The following is a 23689-nucleotide window of genomic DNA, read 5'->3' on the forward strand; positions in this document are numbered from 1 at the left end:
TACACTAGCCTGGCTATGCTGTGTTGGCTGCAGTGAGAGTGCAGCTTTCAGTTACTACCGCAGAACAGCAAAGAGGGAGAGATGCTGCAGTTAGCAGATCAAAACACTGTGCAGCGTAAAAACATAGCCTTTATTCAGAACCTGAAAGAGTTTAAAAATCACACCATTATGAAAGTTTAAAAAATATAGCACTCGGTGCAATGAAATACTACATTTACTTATTTTTCAAGGACTTAAGGCAGATTTCTGAGCGTTTACACGTGAGACGTTACCTAGCATGATCCAAACTCAACTATCCATTTCTCATATCTTTCAATATCTGCAGCTGATACCGACTTAGAAACTTTCTTTAAAGCCATTTCAAAATCCTCCATGGTGGTAGGCATATGCATTTCTTCTCTGGAAAGGTTTCGGATTTCTTCTGGAGTTAGACCCTCAATACGCCTTCTCATGGCCATCAAGGACGCGTCCCTAGGTTTAAGTTTTAAAAAAGCCCAAAGTGTTACTTTAATTGAATTAAAAAAAAAACTGTCAAATTCTCTAAGATCTTACACATATTACAAACATACATTAATACTGCACTGCGCCTTACATTGGAAAACAAGGCTTGCTTTGAGTTCTTTTTAGCAATGAAATCTTCCAAAATGAAATAAATATACTAATATTCAAGTAATAAATACTGAATATACAGTCCAAGATAAAGTATAAAAATCAAGAAGCTTGCAATTTCATCTCCTTACGTGTTCAAGAAAGAATAGGTATTTACCATGAGGACAGAAAGGAATGTTAGTTAGCAGTAACTTCATTTGTATATATACTCTCTGACCCTCAAGTTCTGAGTGATGTGCTCACTTAGCAATGAGGAAGCTACATAGGCAAGCCCTGAGACTTGGAGCAGGGCCACACCGTGATGAGCCAACTGGACAAAACATTTAGGGCACAGTGACTGAAAACAAGACTATAGTATTACAGTCTATGCAGTCCTGTGAGACCATTAAATACACTTCAGTCATTTCCCATCTAATATTGCAGGGAAGCAAAGCTTCTTGAACTTACAGCTTTCAAGTGGTCTGGGGACCATCAAATGCAAGACCTGTTAACACTAACTTAAAACCAACTTGTAACCATAAATATAGTGTAGTGTAGGGTTGGGTTCTTTGTAGCACTTGGGATCAAACTCAGGGCTTGCACATGTTAGGCAAATGCTCTACAAATGAGCTATATCTCCTGGCCAGTGTAGGTCATTTGCCTACAATATAAACACCAACAACTGAAGTTTATGCTTACAAAACATGAGAGAGAGAAATACACACCTGCATACATTGGTAATGTCCGCACCCGAGTAACCTTCCATGTTTTCTGCTATGCTTGCAAGGTTAACATCATCAGCCAATTCCAGCTCTCGAAGACTTATTTTTAACAGTTCTTCCCTGCCTTTTGCTGATAGGAGAAACATTTTAAAACATAAGCCTTCAATGGGAACAGAATATTGCTAATTTTGCTCAAGCAATAACCTACTTTCTGATACAGTTTTAAAGATGGCCTCAGAATGTAGTTCAGGTTGCCCCTGAATTCATTATCCTCCTGCCTCAGTTAGAAGTACTAGGATTTACAGGCAAAAGCCACCATGTCCACCTCAAGCCCATGGAGTATTAGGAATTGTTTTCCAATTCTTGGAGCAAGTGTACTCATCAAGTTATCAAGACTTCCAGGTTCTAGATCTAGCCAAACAGCCACACAGACGAGCGCATGCATCTGCCTCCTCAAGGAAGGCTACCGTCCGTTCTCAATTACAAACTCGCTGATGATACCTGACGGCAAAGGAATGTAAATCCTTTTCTCAAGACGCCGCCTTAAAGCCTCATCTATGTCCCAGGGGAAATTAGTAGCTGCCAGAACCATAACCATCTTGGAAGGGTCATCGTTTTCTGAGGCGCCTCCAACACCTAAAAGGGTAGGGAGAATAAAAGTTACTGAGTGGGATTCATAAAATAAAGCTCAGTTCTTTACAGACTATGAAGCTGTACACAGTGATGCAAGGTGGTGCAGTCTTCCAGCATCCCTAAGCATTACGTGAGTATGTGACCCAAGAAAATGAGGTTTTGCAGTACACAAAAATACAACTCAGAGGGATTTAATGAAAACATCAGCTCATCTAATTACTTACCAATTATTTAAAAAAGAAAAAAAATCACTTGACATGGTGATGCATTCCTTAAATCTCAGCACTTGAGAGGCAGAGGCAGGTGGATCTCTGAGTTTGAAGAATCTCAGGACACCCAAGACTGTGTAGAAACCCCGTCACAAACAAACAAACAAACCTATCGGTCTGGAGAGACACCTTAGTAGTTAGGAGCCCTGACTGCTTTTCAATTGCCAGCACCATGTGGCAGCTCAGAACTCTAGTTCCAGGGGTTTTGACACCCTCTTCTGGCCTCCTCTGGCACCAGGTATGCACAAGATGCACAAACATACATGAAAACACACACTCATTAACAATGTACTCAAGGGGCTAGAGAGATAGCTCAGTGATCAACAGCACTGCTCTCACCCAGAGATCCAGAGTTCAATTCCCAGCAACTATATGGTGGCTCACAACTATATGCAATGAGATCTGGCTCCCTCTTCTAGCCTGCAGGCATAAATGCAGACAGAACATTCCATACATAATAAATAAATAAATAAATAAATAAATAAATAAATAAATAACTCTTTAAAAATAAATAAAAATGTATTCACAATTTATGTGTGGAAATATTCCAAGTACATACATAACCCCTAAGGCCAATTTGTTTGCATTTTATGTCTACTTATTGTGGCTAAAAATAAGAAATCAATATATATGCCAAAGAGTGGTGTGTGGATGCCATTACTTCTGCTATGTCACACATTCAAGAATATCTATCCATTTACTGCTACGGGTCTCTTGCCCTGAATGCCTCCTCTCTCATCCTTCTGGAGTTCTAACATACACTGAACGTGCTGGACTAGCACCACAAGCAGCTCCATCCCCAATCTATGCACAGACATGTGTACCATCCATCTGAACCAGCAGCTCGGCTTTCACCCTTCGGCTTGCTTCATGCTCTTCAGAAGTCCCTCGGCGACTACAAATGGAATCTATCTCATCAATAAATATGGTAGCTGGAGAGTAAAACCGAGCCTAAAGGAAGAAACCAAGCAACAGCAGGTTTTAGGGTTTTGATTTTTCTAATTTAAAAACAATCTGAGGCTGGGAATACACCTAGTGATGGCGTGCTTGCCTGCTCTGTCCGGTGTCACGGAAATAAACAATTTGTAGATTAGGAACTGGGAAACGTGAGCACTTGCTGCTCTTGTGGCGAGCCTAAGTTCAGTTTCCAGCATGCAGACAGGCAACTCACAGCCTTCTTTCTGTAACTCCAGTTACGGGGATTTGACACCCTCTTCTAGCCACTGTGGGAACCAGCACACACGACACACAGACATACACACAGGCATTCAGATTTACACAGAAAATAGGAATCGACAAATCTTTTTAAAAAAAAAAACTAGCAAACAAGTAAAGAGGCTGCCATACACCTTTTCTCTTGCCTAAAGGAAATAAAAGAGGCCACGGCATCATATTTAAGTGTGTGTTAATTACATTTATTTGTGTGCATGCATGTATGTGTGGGTGTAGAAGAGCCACAGAGCGTATTTACATAAGGACAACTTGCAGGTGGTCAAGCTCTTTTTCCACCATGTGGGTCGCAGGGATCAAAGTAGGTTGACAAGCCTGGTGGCAAGCACCATTGAGCCATCTCGTTGTCCCATCTTTTTCTTTTTTGGATACAGGAATTTATTAATCCCAGGTATCCCCAATTTGCTCTATAGCTGAAGGCGACCTGAGTCCATTTCTCTTGCTGGGATTTCAGATGGGCACTGTCACAGTCTAAAACATAGCTTCTAATGAAAACATAGACATCATCTTTTTTCCATTATATAAACTGGCTCTCTCTCTCTCTCTCTCTCTCTCTCTCTCTCTCTCTCCAAAACAAAACAACAATTAAAAAAAAAGTATCTGTGTGATAAATACAGGATTATCCTATACCCTATTATATGACAACTATGGTAGGACATTTAGAAGTACTGGTAGATAGTCTCAAGTTCTAGAAAAAGCTTGGTTGAAACCATTCCTTTACAGTATAGCATCCGTCTAACAGAGAAATTCTAGTTAAATGGTCATTTTTACATAAACTTAACCTTTTTTTTTTTTTTTTTTTACATGAAATGTATCTTTATGTTTCTAAGTAGATTGTTAGAAGAGTCAATTTTACTGTGGTGGGTTTTTTTTTTTTTTATTTATAAAAAAAGGGTTTTTTTTTTTTTTTTTTCCTTGTAGCTTTGGAGCCTGTCCTGGAACTTGCTCTTATAGACCAGGCTGGCCTTGAAATCACAGAGATCCACCTGCCTCTGCCTCAAATGAGTGCTGGGATTAAAGGTGTGCACCACCACCGCCCAGCTTACTGTTGTGTTCTAAGCACATGAACGAAAATTAAATTTCATTCTGTATGTTGTCACACCAAGCAAAACCCCCCATTTCTGATTCTTCTGCTTCAAGTGAAGGCTACAGGACACATGTCAAATTGGTTCTGCTTGGCTTGGGAGGGCACTGTGGAGAGATTATCAATGGACACCAATTGGCTCTGGCTTCTGGTAAGGGAAACCTCTGCTATGTGCAAACCATTGTTGGTAACAGCCCACTATTAGGAGAATCCAACCAAGAGGATTCAGACATGGCTCATCACACCCTCCTCCTAATCAGGATAGGATACGAGCACAGGCTTCGACTGGAGACCAAATGCTGACTCCTGCACTTCTGCGCCAGCAGCTGCAGTGAGGGTGCACTCTCTGGTTCCTGCTTCTCACCTCAGTCCCCTTATGCGCCTGCCCCAAGTCAACACCAGCCACATGAGAGCACTGACAGGTGGACCTCTAAGGATGTCTGATCTGAGGCTCTCAGAGGGTCTAATAACTAGAAAAGTAATTTGTAAAAAGCCCTGCACAGCACATTTTCTGCTGTTTAAACAAAACAACGAATTAGACAATTATTTTTTATGTCATATGAAAAACCATAGACATTTTCACTAAAGTTAAATACAGGCCTTTAGGGGCTGAAGAGATGGCAGAGCAGTTAGGAGCACTGGCTCTATATGGTACCCACAGGGCATCTCACATTATCTACTCCAGTTCCAGGGATCTGACGGCCTCTTCTGGCCTTTTTGGGCACCAGACATGCACATGGGTACACATACACACTTGCAGCCAAAGCACCCATACACACAAAACAAAAATACAGATTTTAACTTCCAGACAAATTCTCAGAAAAAAAAAAAGAAAGTCTCATCCCACACTCAGGAGTAGTTGGCTAACAACAATCAGACTCTGTGGTTTTAATGGCTCTTTCTTTCTTCTTTCTCTCTCTCTTTCTTTCCTTTCTTTCTTTCTTTCTTTCTTTTTTAAAGAAAGAGGGAACTAGAGAGATGGCTCAGAGGTGAGAACACTGGCTTCTCCTCTAGAAGACCCGGGTTCAGTTCCCAGCACTTACATGGCAGCTCAAAACAGTCTATAGTCCCAGTCCCAGGGAATGTGATAACCTTTTCTGGCTTCCTCAGGCACTGCATGCACATGACACATAGGACATACACACAGGCAAAACACCCATACACATAAAATAAAGGGAAAAATATTTTTATGTTTTTTGAAATGAGAAAGAACATGAAATTGGGTTGGTAGGAAAGGGAGAAATGTGGGAGAAGTTGGGGGACAGGAAAAAGAATGATAAAAATATATTGTAGGGAAGCCTGAAGAAATAAGTAATAAACCTTGACTGAGCATCACAAGTTCAATGTCATCCTCAGATACATACAGAGTTTGAAGCCACCCTATGATAGATGAGACCCTGACTCAAAAAACTAAATCAATTACTTAGAACATAGGTCGTAAGTACTGTACAAGATTCACGGGAAATGAGAACATGTTTAAAGAAGTATCATCACCTGGGTGTGGTGGCGCATGCCTATAATCTCAGCATCCAGGCAGATGAGGGAGGAGGACTGCTGTGAATTTTAAGTTAGCCAGGGTTATAGAGCCATGACCCCATCTCTTAATTCAAAATGGAGGAGAAAGTATCATCAAGTCATAGGAGAGGCAGAAGCGTTAGGTCTTCAAGAAAGGGAGTCCACATTAACTACGGGCTCTGACTCAGCTACAGGGCCGAAACCCCAAACTATAGGCACTGCCTGGGGACTCAGCCAATGCTCACTTGTCACTCAAGTAACACACTCCTATAGATGCAAAGGGATCTATTTAATGATGGTTAAGGTTCTCCCGGGCAGCTCCGGGGAAGCCAGTAAAAGAATGCATTTTGGTATGCGTTGTAAACCTCAATATGAAAAGCACTGTGGGCTGTAGTGCAGAGCAAAACCAAGGCCCTAGGTTTGGAGAAAAGAATGATGCCAGCCAGCATTAAGAGGAAGCCTCTTCCCACAGAATAAATTAGTTTACATCAATATAAAACTCTACACTTGAAAACAAATCCAATCTGGGAGGTGGTGACACAGGCATTTAATCCCAGCACTTAGGAGGCAGAGGCTGATGGATTTCTGAGTTTGAGGTCAACCTGGTCTACAAAACTGAATTCTAGGGCTATGCAGAGAAACCCTGTCTCAGAGGGGAAAAATAAAATAATGTGTGTGTTATATCATTTTAAAACATGTAATATCAAGCTCCAATAAGTAAAGACTTGTATTAAGCAATTTTCTTGTATCAGTTGACTTTCCACTATCATAGAGGTAAACTGCATGTGTGAATGTGCATGAGTTTATGTATGCAAAGGCATAAGCATGGGCTAAAGTGTGATATGCATGTGGAGGTCAGAGGTCAACCTTGAATTCTGAGTAATGTCTCCCACTGGCCTGGGACTCGACCACAAGATTAAGCTGGCTAGACAGCAGAGTGCCTCAGGGACCTGCCGGCCTTTGCCTCCCCAGCTCTGGGATTACAAGTACGCACTGCCAGGTCCTTTTGTTGCACTTTCCCAAGTTGTATATTAATGTCTTCTACGTAAAGGAATGGAGGCTCAGAAAGGGAGGGACCTGCTAAAGGCAACTGCTAGAAAAGTGACTGATATGGAATCTGAACCCAACAATTTAAGCTTAGTTTTTTTTTAATTTTGAGATATTGGCAGTACACTTTCCCCCTTTTTCACAAGCACTGGGAAAATGATTTTTTCAAAATTATTAGAGATTCTCCATTAGACTGATATTATGCTATGAACTAGTAACAAGCCATTGAAAGTCTGTTAAAAAATTGCATCCTGGTTTATGACCTATCTCCATCTAAGAAGAAGTAGAAATAAAAACCAAAACAGGAAGAAGTTTTCCAGAAAATGGATAACTGAGATGAGGCTAATTTGTTTCACTAATTATTTACTTATTTGAGCTTAGAAAGTGTAAGATCCAGGATGGTATCAGAAAGATCACCCAAGACTCTTTCCACTAGGATTAAGAATTCCTGTCTTGGAACTGGAAAGATTGTTCAGCAGTTAAGAGCACTGGCTACTCTTCCAGAGGACCAGAGTTCAATTCCCAGAACAACATAGTGGCTTACAACCATCTATAATGAGATGTCTGGCACTCTCTTCTGGTGTACATGCACACTGTATACATAGTAATAAATCTTTTTTTTTTTTTTAAAAAAGAGAAACTCAAAATAAGAACGGAAGAAATTAATTCAAACATTGATCATTGAACTCAAGGAGGCAGCTGGAGAGATGGCTCAATGGTTACTTATTGGTTGTTACTGCTCTTGGGAACATTTGGAGTTTAGTTCCGTGCACCCACAAGAGGGCACTCACAAACACCTATTACTCCAGCTACAGGAGATTTGGCACCCCCTTCTGGCCTCCACAGGCATCTGCACATGCTTACACAAACCTCACAAGACATATACACAAATGCACACAACTAAAAGTAAAATTAATCTTAAACTCAAGGTTGTTGGCATAGTTGATAGGTTAGAGGTCATCTAAGTTTCATGGCACGGACTGCTCTTCCAGAGAACTCAGGTGTTCAATTCCCAGCACCGACATGGCAGATCAAAACCACCTGTAACTCCAGTTCCAGGGTACTAAACACCCATGCTAAAACACAAATGCACATAAAATTAGAAAAAAAAAAAAAAGATTCTCATCTTTGGCTTGTTAAAATACAGCCCTTACCATGTCACAACTAGGCATGCTGTCTAACAAATATAATTATAAAGATGATTCAAACAGATAAAAGCACTTGTTGCACAAGTGTGAGCCCTGGAACCCACTAAAGTGCAAAGAACTGCTCTACAAAACTGTTCTCTGATGTCTACTTGAGTGTGGTGGTATGCACCTGCCCTGTGCCCCACCACACACACACACACACACACACACACACACACACACAAAATAATGAAATTTAAAACAAACCAACTAACCATAATTATTTTAGACTCTTACAGCACATTAGTAATGCTAATGCCATAGTGTGCACATGCTCAGAAACTAGCTGTAGCCCCACCTCTGGAGGAGAGGAAATAAACAGGAACCCAAGTCACTCATATTTACAGAGGTCCTTGGCAGAGTGTCATCCTATCCATGTAAGGGGGAAAGTCAGAGGTCCGGAATCGCTAGGGCTGCCTCAAACATTACCATTTCAAACAGAAGACGGACAAGCTTTTCAGACTCTCCTCTGTATTTGGAAGTCAGCGTTGATGAAGAGACGTTGAAGAACGTTGTCTTGCATTCTGTAGCAACTGCTTTAGCAAGGAGTGTTTTTCCAGTGCCAGGTGGGCCAACCATCAGTACTCCCTGTAGGAGTAGAGCAGTGTATCATATAACAGCGTAAGCAAAGACTTCATCTGCCATTGCCATTTCCTTCCCTTTTCTGTTTTTTGAGGAAGATAAACAGAAACAAGGCCTTGACCTCCCGGACTCCTTGATCCTCCTGCTCTATGCTCTGGAGGAGTGGGACTATCAGTGGACACCACCTTGTCCAGTAGCTTGCCCGTGTTCTAATGAAAAATACCAAGTATCAAATTTATGAAACAATGAGACAAAGAACAAGGAGAAAAATGAATGTTATTTCATAACAAAGTTTTACTTATTTACTTTTTGATATAGGGTCTCATTAATTTAGCACTGACTGGAGTGGAACTCACTCTGTAGACCAGGCTGGCCTCACACTCACAGAGCTTCACCTATCTCTGTCTCCAAACTGCTGGGATTAAAAGTATAAGCCATCACTACTGGAACAAATACCTTTTCTATTACACAAAAGGAAGATAGTAACATTAAAAGTTTGAAATTCAGTTAAGATAATTATTATTATTCATTCAAAAGATTTATTATTAACAATTGATATTTTAAAAAGTAGATAAATGCTCACTCTTAACCCACATTCCTTTAAATAGCTCCTTTTCATATCATCTCCAAAACTACTATGACAAGTCATGTGACTTGAAAATGGAGCGCACAGCCAATGGGTCCTATGTGCAGCAGAAGGTCACTCTAAGTGTGCTGTGTGCAGGCAAAATGGTCCCCGACACTGTACTTCTTACTCTGGGAACCTTGCACAAAACTCCAAATAATACAGCATAAACTTTTTCAATTTTTTTTGCGGGGAGATAGGGTCTTACCCTAATCCAGGCTGTCTTGGAGCTCACCATGTAGCCCAGGCTTACCTCAAAGCCAATGTGATCCTCCTGCCTAAGACTCCTGAGCACTGGATTACAGGCTTGAACTACTACACCTGGTTTAAATTTTTCCTTACTCCACTTTCTCCAATCTGAGTAAGTAACGGCTCTCCACAGCAGCACTGCCATGTCCTCTGACGACTTACTTTCCATGGTCTCCTAATGCCCTTAAAGAATTCTGGCATCCACATTGGTAACACCACTGCTTCCTTAAGCAACTTTTTAGCTTCTACTAAATCAGCAATATCATCCCTGAAAGAAAAGATACTTCATCAGCCAACCCCTTACATTATATATCCAGCCCTATAATCATCACCCTGACAACCATCACCCACACAGGATTTTATGGCACAGACAAAACACTAGTCTTACACTCTAATCAGTATACACAGAGGATAACCTTTGTCTTTAGTTCTTGGTAATAATGGTTTTCAGTTTAACTCAGGAGAGCATAGCTCTCGTTCATTCATTCTCTATGCCGCTGGGCTAGTTTAAAATTTGTGATGTGATATGACCTGAGTCAAGTTTAAGCACTTCCTTAACTGAAGAGCTTGGGACCATAAATGTTTGCATACACCTCACTACTTAAGCATTCTCTGATCCAAAAACTGTTCAGATTAATTTCATCTAAAACTCTCCAAACTTTCAGAAGATAATGTATTTGCTTGTTTTTTTTTTTTTTTTAAAAATGTGGCTTAAGGCCCTAAGTTGTATAAATGAATGACACAAGCCAGTACTTAGAAGGAAGCCTGTTCCCACAGAAAAAAGTCATTTACCTCTCTCTACTTGAAAATATACGCAATAACCAGACAGTCAGTGGTGGAGCATCCTCAGGAGGCAGGAGGATCTGAGTTTGATGACAGCATGGTCTACTGACCTAGTTCCATGACAGCCAGGGCTACACAAAGAAAACCAAACCAAAACAAAACAAAAAATAAACTTGAGGGGGCTGTAAGGATGGCTCACTGGCCGCTCTTCCAGAGGTCCTGAGTTAAATTCCCAGCACCCATATAAGTAGCTCACAACTGTCTGTAATTCCAGTTCCAAGGTATCTGACACTCTCACACAGACACACATGCAGGCAAAACACCAGCTCACGGGGCTGGAGAGATGGCTCAGAGGTCTTCTCTTCCAGAAGACCTGAATTCAATTCCCAGCAACCATGGTGGCTCACAACCATCTATAATGAGACCTAATGCCCTCTTCTGGCCTACAGGTGTACATGCAGGCAGAACACTATATACATAATGAATATATTATATATAATAAATAGATAAATCTTTAAAAAAACACCAACTCATATAAAGTAAAAATAAATTATTTTTTAAAATGTGGATATAGGTACATTTTTGGATTTCTGATTTTTCAGATTAGGGTTGCTGAACCTGCATTATCATTGAAGCATTTTATCTTATATTTCATAACTCAAGTGGCTTAGAAGAATGGCTATTTAAAAAAATAACAAATAAGGCATAGAGCAGATATAGCTGCTAAGCTTCCAACTTGACTTAGAGAGGCAGACAACAACAGTAAAAGAACATCAACATCATTATGAAGTTCTTCCCAGCCACTAGAATACCTATCAGTACTACTAGTGTACGCAGCAGTTTTATTATGAAAATAGATTTTACTGCATAAATATAATGTGTAAGGATACTGTATATTTATACTGTATAAATATTTTAATTGAAAGTATGTAACAAGCCGGGCAGTGGTGGTGCAGGCCTTTAATCCCAGCATTCGGGAGGCAGAGGCAGGAGGATCTCTGTGAGTTCGAGGCCAGTCTGGTCTACTAAAGCTAGTTCCAGGATAGGCTTGATAGCTACAGCAAAACCCTGTCTCGGAAAACAAAAAACAAACAAACAAAAAAAGTATGTAACACAATGCAACTAACTTGTAGAAAAGTGATCTCTTATAAGACACTATAAAAATTAATAGCTCCTTTATTAGATATAAATAAAGTTGAGGATCTTCCACTAATAGCAAATAAAAAAAAATCTACCATAAGCCATAGACATAAACAAAATTAATTCATAAAAACCTCCACCTCTGGCTGGTGCGCTTGCTCAGTGTGTAAAAGCAGTCACTGAACCAGACTGAGGGTCTGGTCCTCAGAACTCACAGAAACGTGGGTGAGAAGAGAGTCTACATAAGTTTTCTCCAATCTCCAATCTGTGCCATAGCACAGGCTCTACCCCATGATACACACAATAATAAGAGTTTCTGCTTGTTTGTTTTTTTTTTTCATGAGAATAAGAGGTTTGTTTGTTTGGGTTTTTTTGTTTGTTTGCTTTTTGTTTTTTCTTTAAGTATCCCTGGCTGTCCTGGACACAGAGATCCACCTACCTTTGCCTCCCCAGAGCTGGTGTTAAAGGCATGCAGCACCACCTTAGGGCAATAATAAAAGTTTAAAACAAACAAACAAACAAAAAAAAAACCTCAATCTTTTCGACATTAGAAAGGGGCCCAAGAAATGAAATTAGTGTTCTTAGTCCCTCTTTGTATATGACTTATTAATTTAAAAGAATCTTAAGAACTAGGGATATTCTGTTCGCAAAGAACTTGCTTCATATGTATGAGACCTGTGTTCAATACCTAATATCACACACACACACACAGCACCTAATGGATGGCTCACTGGTAAGAGCACTGGCTGCTCTCACAGAATACCAGATTTGACTCCCACAATGCAACTCACAAGCGTCTGTAACTCCAGATCCAGGAGATAGGACACTGCCTTCTGCCCTCCACAGGCAAAACACTCATTCACATAAAATAATAAACTTAAAAATGCAAAATACAAATAAAAATATAAAACACTTCAAACTAAAGTCTAGATAATGCAGTACAATTGGTTTAATACTTGGTTAGGAAGCACAAGCCCTAGAGCCCTCACCATCACTATGTAACTTGGCCACTGTAACGTATGTCTGTCAGCGCTCAGGTCAAAAGGACAAAATTCAATGCCGTGCTGGCTACACAGCCATTTTGGAGTCAGTCTGCACTACAGGGAACCCTGTCTCACAACAAACAGGAATAAAAATCTCAAGACAACATGTGGGTGATGCAGCTTTCCACTTATGTCCTGTTTATACCACAGATCCTCTATCTTCAAAGATAATCTTTGGCACATACCCAGATTTTCTCCATCTTCCAAAACTGTCATCAGCTCGATTATTTTGCGATGTGACTTACCACCGAACATTGGGATTCTGGGAAATTATATCTCTTTCCAAAGCTTCTACCAAGTCCTTGTCGTATCCAGTGCTGTCAAATTTATGTGCCTCTGGTTCTGCAACTGCAGCCGGTGATTTGCTCTACATGAGGAGATAAAAACAGAAGAAATTTTAATTAGAAGTTTGTATTTTGGGAGGGGGAGGGAAAGGGGAGGCGGCGGTGGGGAAGAGACAGAAATCTTTAATAAGTAAGTAAGTAAGTAAATAAATAAATAAATAAATAAGTTTGTATTTTGTTTCTGTGAATCAGAAATAATGATCAAACCAAAGTGATTTTGTTTATGGAATGGTCTCCTGGTGTAAACCTAACACAAGTCAAACTTCTGACCCTCTTGCCTCCCAAACCAATGGTATTACCACCACACCTGGCCAAGGAAAACCAATTCTAATTAATCAATATAGCTTTTTCCAAGACACTATAGGCCAGAAGGAAGTGGTGCAGTATTTACCAAGTGCACAGGAAACCCAGAGTCCTTTCAGCACAGTAGCCTTAAGAACGGAAGAGGATAATAAGACAGGCGTAGGAACACAGGCACAGAATTCCAGCACTTGGGAATTAGGAACAAGAGGACTGAGAGACACCTCACTAAACCCAACCAAACCAAAACCACACCCCTCAAAACAAACAGACAAACAAACCTCAGATAAGAAACTAGCAGAACTTTATCAACCTCAAAACATGGACAGGTCAGGAAACGATACATGGAACTATGTAAATATGGCAGGTTTTATTTCCCCAAGTTTTCTAAATTACATTAAACAGCAAAGCAAAAATTACAAGTCTAATGCAGTTCTAAATTAATACAAAGGAAATGTTTTTATTTGTGAAAAGGGAGAATAAAGGGATATAGAGGACTTCTGTACTCAGAAGTCATAAAATGACTATCAGCAAATCACTTCACAACCCCCATATCGATGGATGGATGGATGGATGGATGGATGGATGGATGGATGGATGGATAGATAGATAGATAGATAGATAGATAGATAGATAGATAGATAGATAGATAGATAGATGGNATGGATGGATGGATGGATGGATGGATGGATGGATGGATAGATAGATAGATAGATAGATAGATAGATAGATAGATAGATAGATAGATAGATAGATGGATGGATGGATGGATGGATGTGTATCTACTTAATTTAAGCAAAAATTAAATTAATTTTTAGTTCTGGCCAACCAGTTGTAGCACAAGCCTTTAATTCCAGCACTTGAGAGGCAGAGGCAGGCAAATTTCTGTGAATTCAAGGCCAGTCTGGTCTACAAAGCAAGTTCTAGGACAGCTAGAGCTGTTACACAGAGAAACCCTATCTTGGGGGGAAAAAAAAGACAAAACAAAAACCAAAACCATTTTGTTTTTTTATGGGGACTGGAGAGAAAACTCAGTAGTTAAGAGCACTGGCTTCTCTCCAAGAAGTTCTGAGCTCAATTCCCAGCACTCACATGGCCCTTCCACCTGTCTGTAACTGTAGTCCTATGGGATCCAGTGCGCTCTTATGATGTGGAAATGAACATGCAGACAAGACATCCATACACATCAAGTAAGTAAATCTCACTTTTGTTGGTGTGTGTGTTTAAGTATGTCACATGGGTGTGGGGTTCTTAGGAGATGGAGGCAGAGGAGATTGAGCGCTCTGATGGAGGTGCTAGGAATCAAACTCAGGAAGAGCACTAAGCGTACTTTAACCACTGCGCCATCTCCCAAGCTCCACCTTTCACTTTCAAAGGCCATAACATTTACCTTATCCTCTCTTCCTTTATTCTGTTCTTTCTTTTCTCGACTACGAACAGCTTTCCCTCTGTCATTGTGAAGATGCTGTGCAGACGGACGGTGAGGTCTGACGACTGTGCCTGCGCGGTTACTATGTGGTTTAGGGTCATTGTACTGAGAAGACTGACGTTTCCTAGGTCCTGGTGAGGGTCTAAACAACACAAGATCATTAAAATCATACTTAATTCCTGAAGTAGCGGGTACACACCCAGCTAATGAAAAGAACTAAAGAAGTCAAGGCAAACATGGAGCACAAACTTTAGGATGCTGAAACCCAGGTAAACTGCCATGGCCAATGACAGGGATGCAGTACTGTCACACTTTAGAAACAAGGGGAAGTAAAAGTCACTCCTATTTAGGACATTACTGTGCAGCAAAGAGCAGTTATCAGAAAACAATGTTCATCAGAAGAACCAAAATGCAAATGCTGGATTTCTTCTCCATGACTAAACAAGCAATTCAGTGTGATTCTTCTTAGAATATATTATAATCTTGTGGTTTAGCTAAAGGTTTTAATAATTTCCCTATTCTAAAAGACTAGGATGAAAGTTGGGTACAGTGGTACATGACCTTTACTCCCAGCATTTGAAAGACAGAGGCATGTGGATGAATCACTGTGAGTTAGAGACCAGGCACACATAGCAAATCCAAAGTTAGGGTTATATAATTAGACCCTGTCTCAAAACAGAAAAGAAAAAAATAGGAAGGGAGGGAGGGAGGAAGGAAGAAACAAAAAAAGAAAAGGGAAAAAAAGGTGGTGGCTGAAGAGATGGCTTAGCAATTAAGAGCAGTTGTTGCTCTTGCTGAGGACCTGGATTCTCAGTTTCCAGGACACACATAGCAGCTCACAACTGCCTGTGACTCCAGTTTCAGGAACTAGGAGAACTTTATCAACCTCAAATCATGGACAGGCCAGGAAACAAATACATGGAACTATGTAAATATGACAGGCACCAGGCACACAGGTGGTATACACATATACATACAGACAAAACATTCATACACATAAAATAGGTAAATAAAAATAAATACCGGTGGAAATTTCAAAATCTCATGGAAGGTGCCTCATGCTCAAATATAACCCGCTTATTTCATTTTGACTCAATGGCCAAATGTAGACCTCCATATTTAGTGGCTCTTTGATTAATGTGGAATGAATAAAAACACACAAAAACCAAAAAGAACAAAAAGGGAAAGGGCCTATTCTCAAGTACCTCAGGGTATACTTCAGCGCAAAGAAAGTATATTATCTAAAGTCAGTGCACCTTAGTTGTCTGGGGTTTTTGCTGTTGTTGTTGCTTTGGTTTGTTTTGTTTTTTGTTTGTTTTCAAGACAGGGTTTCTCTGTGTAGTCTTGGCTGTCCTGGAACTCACTTTGTAGACCAGGTGGGCCTTAAATTCAGAGATCTGTCTCCTGCTGCCACCAACGTGCTGGGATTAAAGACACGTGCCACCAGATACCACCTGGCACTTTATTGATTATTCATCTGCTGTCTCTTAGTAGAAAAGTGGGCATAAATGCCAAAGAAAGCCAAGCAGGCTCAAAAGCCTGCCAGTCTAAATCCCTCGATTTACATGTGGAAAATATGAGTTACAGATGCATGCATGGTTTTCCAGCAGTCACAGAGTGAAGAAAACTCCAGTTCCCAGATGTCCTCAGTCTGTAAGCTGAGTCAGCTACTTTCAGCCCATGCACCAGCAGTTCCGGCTACTTTCCACCTCAATTTGATACACATTTAAACAATTCTAAAAGGACATTTCAGTACAAATGTTCCCCATGTCCCTGTCTCCCAGCAACCTAGTCCATCTCCTAGATATGGCCAAGGCAAAATCTGTCAGCTTCTTGGGCAAGTCTTCTTAAAAAGTCTCCACTTACCTTCGCTCAACAGGTACAGGCAAGGACCACACTTCTCCCTCAGAAGCTGGAAGCTCATGCTGCGCAGCTTTTAGAGGAGTGCTGTCCAGTTTAAAGCTCTCGAGTGTTTTCATGATGTCCTTAACATGCTTAGCTTCCACATTTATTTCCTGCCAAACCTGGTTTCAAAGAAGAATATGACTAAATTCCTTTAACTTAGGGCCATTTCCTATGTTAGAAGCCCCAACTGATCGAGAGTGAGCAAACTACATCAAACATCTTACAAAATTGCAACGACTGATTTTCTGTTCTCAAAATTAATTCTGAAAGAATGATTTAAAATGCTAGCTATGGGGCTGGAGAGGTGTCTCAGAGGGTAAGAGCTGTTCTTCCAGGGGACCCGGGTTTGATTCTCAGCACCTGCACGGCAGCTCACAACCATCTGTTAACTCCACAAGGGATCTGCTGTCCTCTTCTGGCCTCTTTGGGCAACGTATTCACTTTGTGCACTGCCATGCATGCAGGCAAAACACTCACACACAGAAAACAAAATCTTTTAAGACAAACCCTGGCTAATTAAATTGATACCTACATAATTCTTTTTGCTTTTTTGTTTTTGGAGACAGGGTTTCTCTGTGTAACAATCCTGGCTGTCCTGGAACTCTCTCTGTAGTCTAGGCTGGCCTTAAACTCACAGAGATCCGCCTGCCTCTGCACCACCACCGCCCGGCTAATGCCCACATAATCCTTCTTCAAACCGTGCAACAACTGAAAGGTTAGCTGCAACTTTCAAGTTTGACAAAAACAAAACTTCTGCAGGTTGCCCTTTGATGGATTTATACTATTTAACCAAATGATTCTGGTTTTAAACAAGGTTCCATGAGTATTGTACAGCGGCCTCAAAGTCACAATTCTCCTGCTGGGGCCTCCAAGGTGCTAGGATTGCAGGTGTGTATATCAGGTTTAGTTAATTTTTAAAACCATGATCGAATTTCATTACACAGGGTAATGGTCGTACAACATTCTGAATGTATTTAACACTACTGAGTGTTAATAGTATAAAGTTTCAATGTTTAGAACTTTATACTGAACTATACATTTAAAGCGATTTATATATTTTTAAAGTATGTTTCTCTCCCAGTAACATGAATATGGACAGTCCAATTTAAGAAAAAGTTATTTTCCAAAAGAGGCTACTTCTCTTCAAGTGTTACAGACAAGTGTGGTACTGTATTTACACAGCATCCAGGAATGAACAGTTCACAACAAATTCAGCCTAAGGAACCACTCATTTCTGTAATGTTCTATTCTAACAGCTGAACTTTGGAAAATGCTGCCCTAGACTAGATTTTATAAGTTCCAGGGTTCCTAATTATAATTTCTTCTGGTCCTTGTGTCTAAAATTCCTTAAATGGGATTCAAATATGATCAGCTTTGTAAAGTTCTATAGGAAATAGGTTCTGCAAGAATTTGCTGTCATTTGCAATTTCAGCAACGACATTAACAAATCAACTGCAGGGCTTGGATGTGGTGGTGCAAGCCATTAATCCTAAGAATGGGCAGGAAGAGACAGGATGATTGAGTACGAGGCCACCATAGCCCACACAGCAAACTCCAGGACAGCCAGGGCCACAGAGAAAGACCCTGTCTTAAAAAAAAATAGGAAGGGCCAGGTGGTGGTGGTGCACACCTTTAATCCCAGCACTTGGGAGGCAGAGGCAGGCGGATCTCTGTGAGTTAGTTCCAGGACGGGCTCCAAAGCTACAGAGAAACCCTGTCTTGAAAAGCAAGAAAAAGAAAAAAGAAACAAAAAGAACTTTCACTTTAAAAGTATTAATAGATTACAATAATCAGAATAATGAAGCAGAGGTCACAACACTGTTGATATTAAAGGGCTGCTGCTCACCATGACAGCGAGTCTTGGTTGTCAACCTGACTACCTCTGGAATTAACTAAAACGCCAAGTCATTGGGCACACCTGTTAGGGATTTTTAGTTAATTGGATCAGTTGAGGGGGAAGACCCACATCTTCTCGTGGCAGCCTGTATAAAGGACAGAAGAAGAACGTTTGCTCTTGGCCTGCTTGTACTCATTCACCGGCACTAGAGCTTACTTATTCAGATTGCCAGGGTATACTTTAGACCAGTTGTGAGTTCAACTCCAGCCTGGTCTACAGAGCTAGTTCTAAGACAGTCAAAGCTACACAAAGAAACCCTGTCTCAAAAAACCAACCAACTAAACAAACAAACAAAAAAGCTTATACTCTCTGAATGCATGTACAGCATTGAAAGTCAATCTAAATTTTCTGAGTATTAAACCTAGCAGCCATGATTCTTACCTGCTGCCATTTCTGCTGGAGGTATGTATCTTTGACTGAATACAGATACTTGTTCATTTGGTCAAGAACTCCCTGATAATAGACCATCGCAGAGTCATAGTTTCCCAGCAAGGCATACTCACGAGCCAATTTTACATTCTCACTTATCATGAGAAGACTCATGCTCATATGTAAGCTAAGAAAAGAAGAAACAAGAAACATTTTCACGTTATACATCTTTTAAAAAGTAAGTACAAAGCTTCTTAAAAAATATACTTTGCAGGACTCCTTTAATAAGGAAGTTTACAATGGGGTCAGTGAGACCATTCTGTCCTGACCTCCATGTGCATACACCACAGTGTACAACTGCCCCAACACTGACAAAGTAAGTTTTTAAACAAAGATAGAATACATATTTTCTTTAATTTTGCCAAATACAAATAGACTAAATATTGTAACTGTAATTCTTGCTTGATACCTGTTTTGTTATATGTAATTTTACAATGTTAAAGTTAAACCTCCCTTTTTAATTAGACAGAAAAGGGGAGATGATGTGGGATGTCCTTTTGTACACTGCGAATATGTGTTGTTTTTATTGGCTGATGAGCAAAGCTACTTTGGCCTATGGCAGGGCAGAATACAGCTAGGCAGGAAAGCCAAACTAAATACAAGGCAGAAAAGGCAAAGTTGAGGGAGACACCCAGCAGTCACCAGAAAAGCAAGATGAGCCATGAGCTTCATGGTAAAACATAAAATAACAGAAATGGGTTAATTTAAAAGAGCTGGTCAATAATAAGCCTGAGTCATCAGCCAAACTTTTATAATTAATATAAGTCTCTGAGTGTTTTTTCAGGAACCAGAGGTGGGGGGGAAACCCTCAATTTACACAATAAAATATCCAAATGGAACTATTGGGCAGTAATAGATAATTATTACATGGCTGGAACATAGTTCAGTGGTTAAGGGCACTAATTGCTTTTGCACACAGTGGCTCACAACTGTATGTTACTCTATTTCAAGATTCCAACATCCTCTTGCCTCCGTCGACACCTGCCTGCAAGTGGTACACATAAATTCACACAGGCACACACCTATGTGCATAAATAAAAATAAAACTTTTTTAAAAAAAATATAAGGCTGGGAAGTGGTGGTGCATGCCTTTAATCTAAGCACTAGGGAGACAGAGGCAGGCAGATCTCTGTAAATTTGAGGCCAGCTTAGTCTACAGAGCAAGTTCTAGGACAGCCAGAGCTATACCACAGAGAAACCCTGTCTTGAAAAGCAAAAAACAAAAGCAAGTTCAATAATGCTAAATATGAGTGTGAATTTTGTAAGAAAGGAACAGTTTGTGAGAATAAAGTTGCACACTCATTTTAAAGAACAATCAAGGAATACTTAGGGATATCATATATATATATAATACATATGATATATATATGTATCAATGGCTCTATGTAGAAATGTTATAAAAGACTTCAGAGAAAGCCTCACAAAGGACTTGATTTTGAACATTAATGATAGAACTATTTGAATTATCAAAAAATTAGAGGCAGGGAAAATATAAAATATATTATGTGTATGTATGAAAATGTCAGCCCATATTATGTATATTTCATATATTCAAATACAAAACACTACAAAAAAAGTTGGAGGCAATCTGTTCTGTTAGGAAACTGGCAAAGAACACAGTAAACATATAGTACATGGAAGTAATAAACAACTTTATAAATAGCAAAATAAATAGATCATCAAAAATAAACGATTGGGGAACAAAAATCCTAGACATAGAACAATGTCTAATTTGAATATCATTTTATTAAAGTAAAAATTACCTATGCTACATAAACACTCATTTTAAAATATACATGTATACCTAAGAATGTATATGGAATATACCAATCTAAAGAGGGGGAGGAGAGAAATGTGAATCAAAGAATCAGGTACAGGGGGCACACACCTGTAATCCTAGTATCTGGAAGGTCAAAGCCATCCTCAGTTGTATATTGAGCTTGAAGCCAGTCTGGGCTAATAAAAAGGATGGATGAGATTTTCCTCCTGGGATTAAGCTGTGACTTCCATCCTACTCACTGTCTCTTGCTTATCCACTCAAAGGAAACCAGCTGTTATGTGGCAAGGTCCTCTGTGAAGAGGCTCACACCACAAAGAAATGAGGGCGGTCCCAGGGCACCAAGAACCCACAATGCCCTGAATCCGGTTAGCAACCACATGAATGAGCTTGAATGCTCCTTTGGTTATGTCTTGAGATGACTGCAGTCCTGGATGACATCTTCATCACAGCTTGGTAAAAGACTGAATCAGAAGCATCACAAACCCACACATTCCTGACCCAGAGCAGCTGTGCGTGTGTGTGTTAGCAGTAAGCTGTGCAGTAACTGTGAGTGTGTTAGCAGTAAGCTGTACAGTAACTGTGTGTGTTAACAGTAAACTGTATAGTAACTGTGAGTGTGTGTTAACAGTAAGCTGTACAGTAACTTGTGTGTGTTAACAGTAAGCTATGTAGTAGCTGTGTGTTAACAGTAAGCTGTGCAGTAACTGTGTGTGTGTGTTATCAGTAAGCTGTGCAGTAACTGTGTGTGTTAGCAGTAAGCTGTGCAGTAACTGTGAGTGTGTGCTAACAGTAAGCTGTGCAGTAACTGTGTGTGTGTTAGCAGTAAGCTGTGCAGTGACTGAGTGTGTGCTAACAGTAAGCTATGCAGTAACTGTATGTATGTGTGTTAGCAGTAGGCTGTGCAGTAACTTACAAGGACATAGCAGTATAGGCATGAATTGAGGTTAGGCCATCTTATCAGTAACTCAAGACCCAGCATCTAAGGAACAAAAGAAAAAGATGGGAAAAAAATCCCGCGACATAAATAACGACCGCCGCAAGTTGTAACCACAGATATTTACCTTAATAATAAAGCTCCATAGCAGAGACTCTACCTCTGTTACCTGCTGTACCCTCAGCACTAAGGACACGCTTGGCACACAGACCTCAAAACACCTTTGAATAGATGACTGTTGTTGTGTTGTCCTAACTACAAAACCCCTTTCCCTTGGTCTAGCTTCTATTCCTCAAAAACCTCACACTCCTTGATCCTCAGTTCAACCCACCAAGTCAGGATTATTATTTGATTAGTTTTTTGAATTTTTACTTTTTGTATTTAGGTGTTTTGCCTGAATGTGTGTGCACCAAGTGCATGCAGTGCCCACAGAGGATAGAGGAAGGCATCAGACTCCCTGACACTGATGTTGCAGATGCTTGGAAGCAGCCATGTGGTTGCTGGGAATTGAACCTGGGTCCTCGGGAAAAGCAGCCATCTCTCCAGGCCCATTTGATTCCTCCATGAGTACTTCTGCCCTGAAACCATCTCAGCACTATGGTGATGCCTAGTCTGGGCAGTGGCATAGGTGGAGAGGAACCTGGCCTGCTCTGAAGTGTACAGCTGATTCCTATGGCCTTGGATAAGTTGCTCTATTGGGGAGGGGTCATGGTTCAGGACTCAAAGCTCATAAAAGTTATTTCTACCCTTCTTCAACTGTATGTTTTGAATTTCTCTTTCCGGTCAGATAAAATTCCTTTCATGCCAACTATTTTTCTTTCTTTTTTTCAGGCAGGGGGAGTGGCTGAGTATCACACCAGCTCAGGTTGGTCAAGAACCCATCTTAGTTAGCTCTCTTGCTCAGCCTCCCAAGTGCTGGGACACGGCTGAGTTACCACGCCACCTGTTAGTTACCATTCTAATAGACAAGTAACAGAAAGTCAATCCAAGGCCACATTAACAGATAACATACAGAGTCCCTGGCTATCAAAGAAAACAAAGTGTTTACACATATACTACTAAAGCACCCTTATTTCACTAAATGTCAGATTTTTAAAAAAATCATCACTTTCTATTACTGTAGCAATATCTAAGCCAGGATATTTTTTAATAATTTTTATTTTATGTAGATTGGTGTTTTGACTACATGTATTTCTGTGTGAGGGTGTCAGATTCCCCTGGAACTGAAGTTAGGGACAGTTGGGAGCTGCCATGTGGGTCCTGAGAATTGAATCCAGGTCCTCTGGAAAAGCAGTCAGTGTTCTCTTTTTTTCAATGTTAATGATTTATTTAATTTTATTTTATGTGCATTGGTGTGAAGGTGTCAGATCTCGTGGAACTGCATTTTCAGACAGTTGTGAGCCATGTGGGTGCTGGGAATTGAACCCGGGTCCTCTGGAAGAGCAGTCAGTGCTCTTAACTGCTGAGCCATCTCTCCAGCCCCGAGCAGTAAGTGTTCTTAACCACTGATTCATCTTTCCAGCATCCTAAGTCAGAATATTAACACTTCTATTTATGAAATTCTTCAATTTCCCTTATCATTTCTTGATGGAGAAAGGTATAATTGGTTAATTATAATAAACAAACTGCTTGGCCTCATAGCTTAGAACATAGGTGGGTGGAATAAACAGAATAGGATGCTGGGCGGAAGAGGAAGTGAGGTCAGACTCTGCTCTGCTCCCGGAGAGACCCGACAGCTCTGCGCTCTGGAGCAGAGACGCCATGCTCAGCCCTCCCAGGTAGACGCATGAAGCTCAGACCCATGATGGACAGAGGCTAGAATCTTCCTGGTAAGCGCACCTTGGGGTGCTTACACACATTATTAGAAATGGGCTAGTCCAGGTGCGAGAATTAGCCTGTAAGGGCTAGAGTTCATGGGCCAAGCAGTTCTTAAATGAACACAGTTTGTGTGTTGTTATTTCGGGCATGAGCTAG

At 40.4% G+C, this 23689-nt stretch overlaps 1 protein-coding gene across 1 annotated transcript in view; it reads right to left on the reverse strand.

Moving 5' to 3' along the window:
- Positions 1-111: 111 nt before the first annotated feature.
- Katna1 (katanin catalytic subunit A1) overlaps positions 112-23689 on the reverse strand; it is a 27676-nt gene continuing 4098 nt past the window's right edge. The window contains exons 2-11 of the mRNA XM_050161591.1: positions 18954-19128; positions 16637-16794; positions 14732-14912; positions 12943-13064; positions 9894-9999; positions 8705-8863; positions 3037-3163; positions 1812-1946; positions 1314-1440; positions 112-471 (exon numbers count right to left, since the gene is read on the reverse strand). Of these exons, the coding sequence (XP_050017548.1) occupies positions 273-471; positions 1314-1440; positions 1812-1946; positions 3037-3163; positions 8705-8863; positions 9894-9999; positions 12943-13064; positions 14732-14912; positions 16637-16794; positions 18954-19121 (1482 nt within the window). The 5' untranslated portion in view covers positions 19122-19128 and the 3' untranslated portion in view covers positions 112-272. The remainder of the gene's footprint in view (positions 472-1313; positions 1441-1811; positions 1947-3036; positions 3164-8704; positions 8864-9893; positions 10000-12942; positions 13065-14731; positions 14913-16636; positions 16795-18953; positions 19129-23689) is intronic.

Source organism: Alexandromys fortis, unplaced genomic scaffold (genome assembly GCF_014885135.2).
Source record: "Alexandromys fortis isolate MF-2015 unplaced genomic scaffold, M_Fortis_MF-2015_v1.1 scaffold_134, whole genome shotgun sequence".
NCBI classification, from domain to species: Eukaryota; Metazoa; Chordata; class Mammalia; order Rodentia; family Cricetidae; genus Alexandromys; species Alexandromys fortis.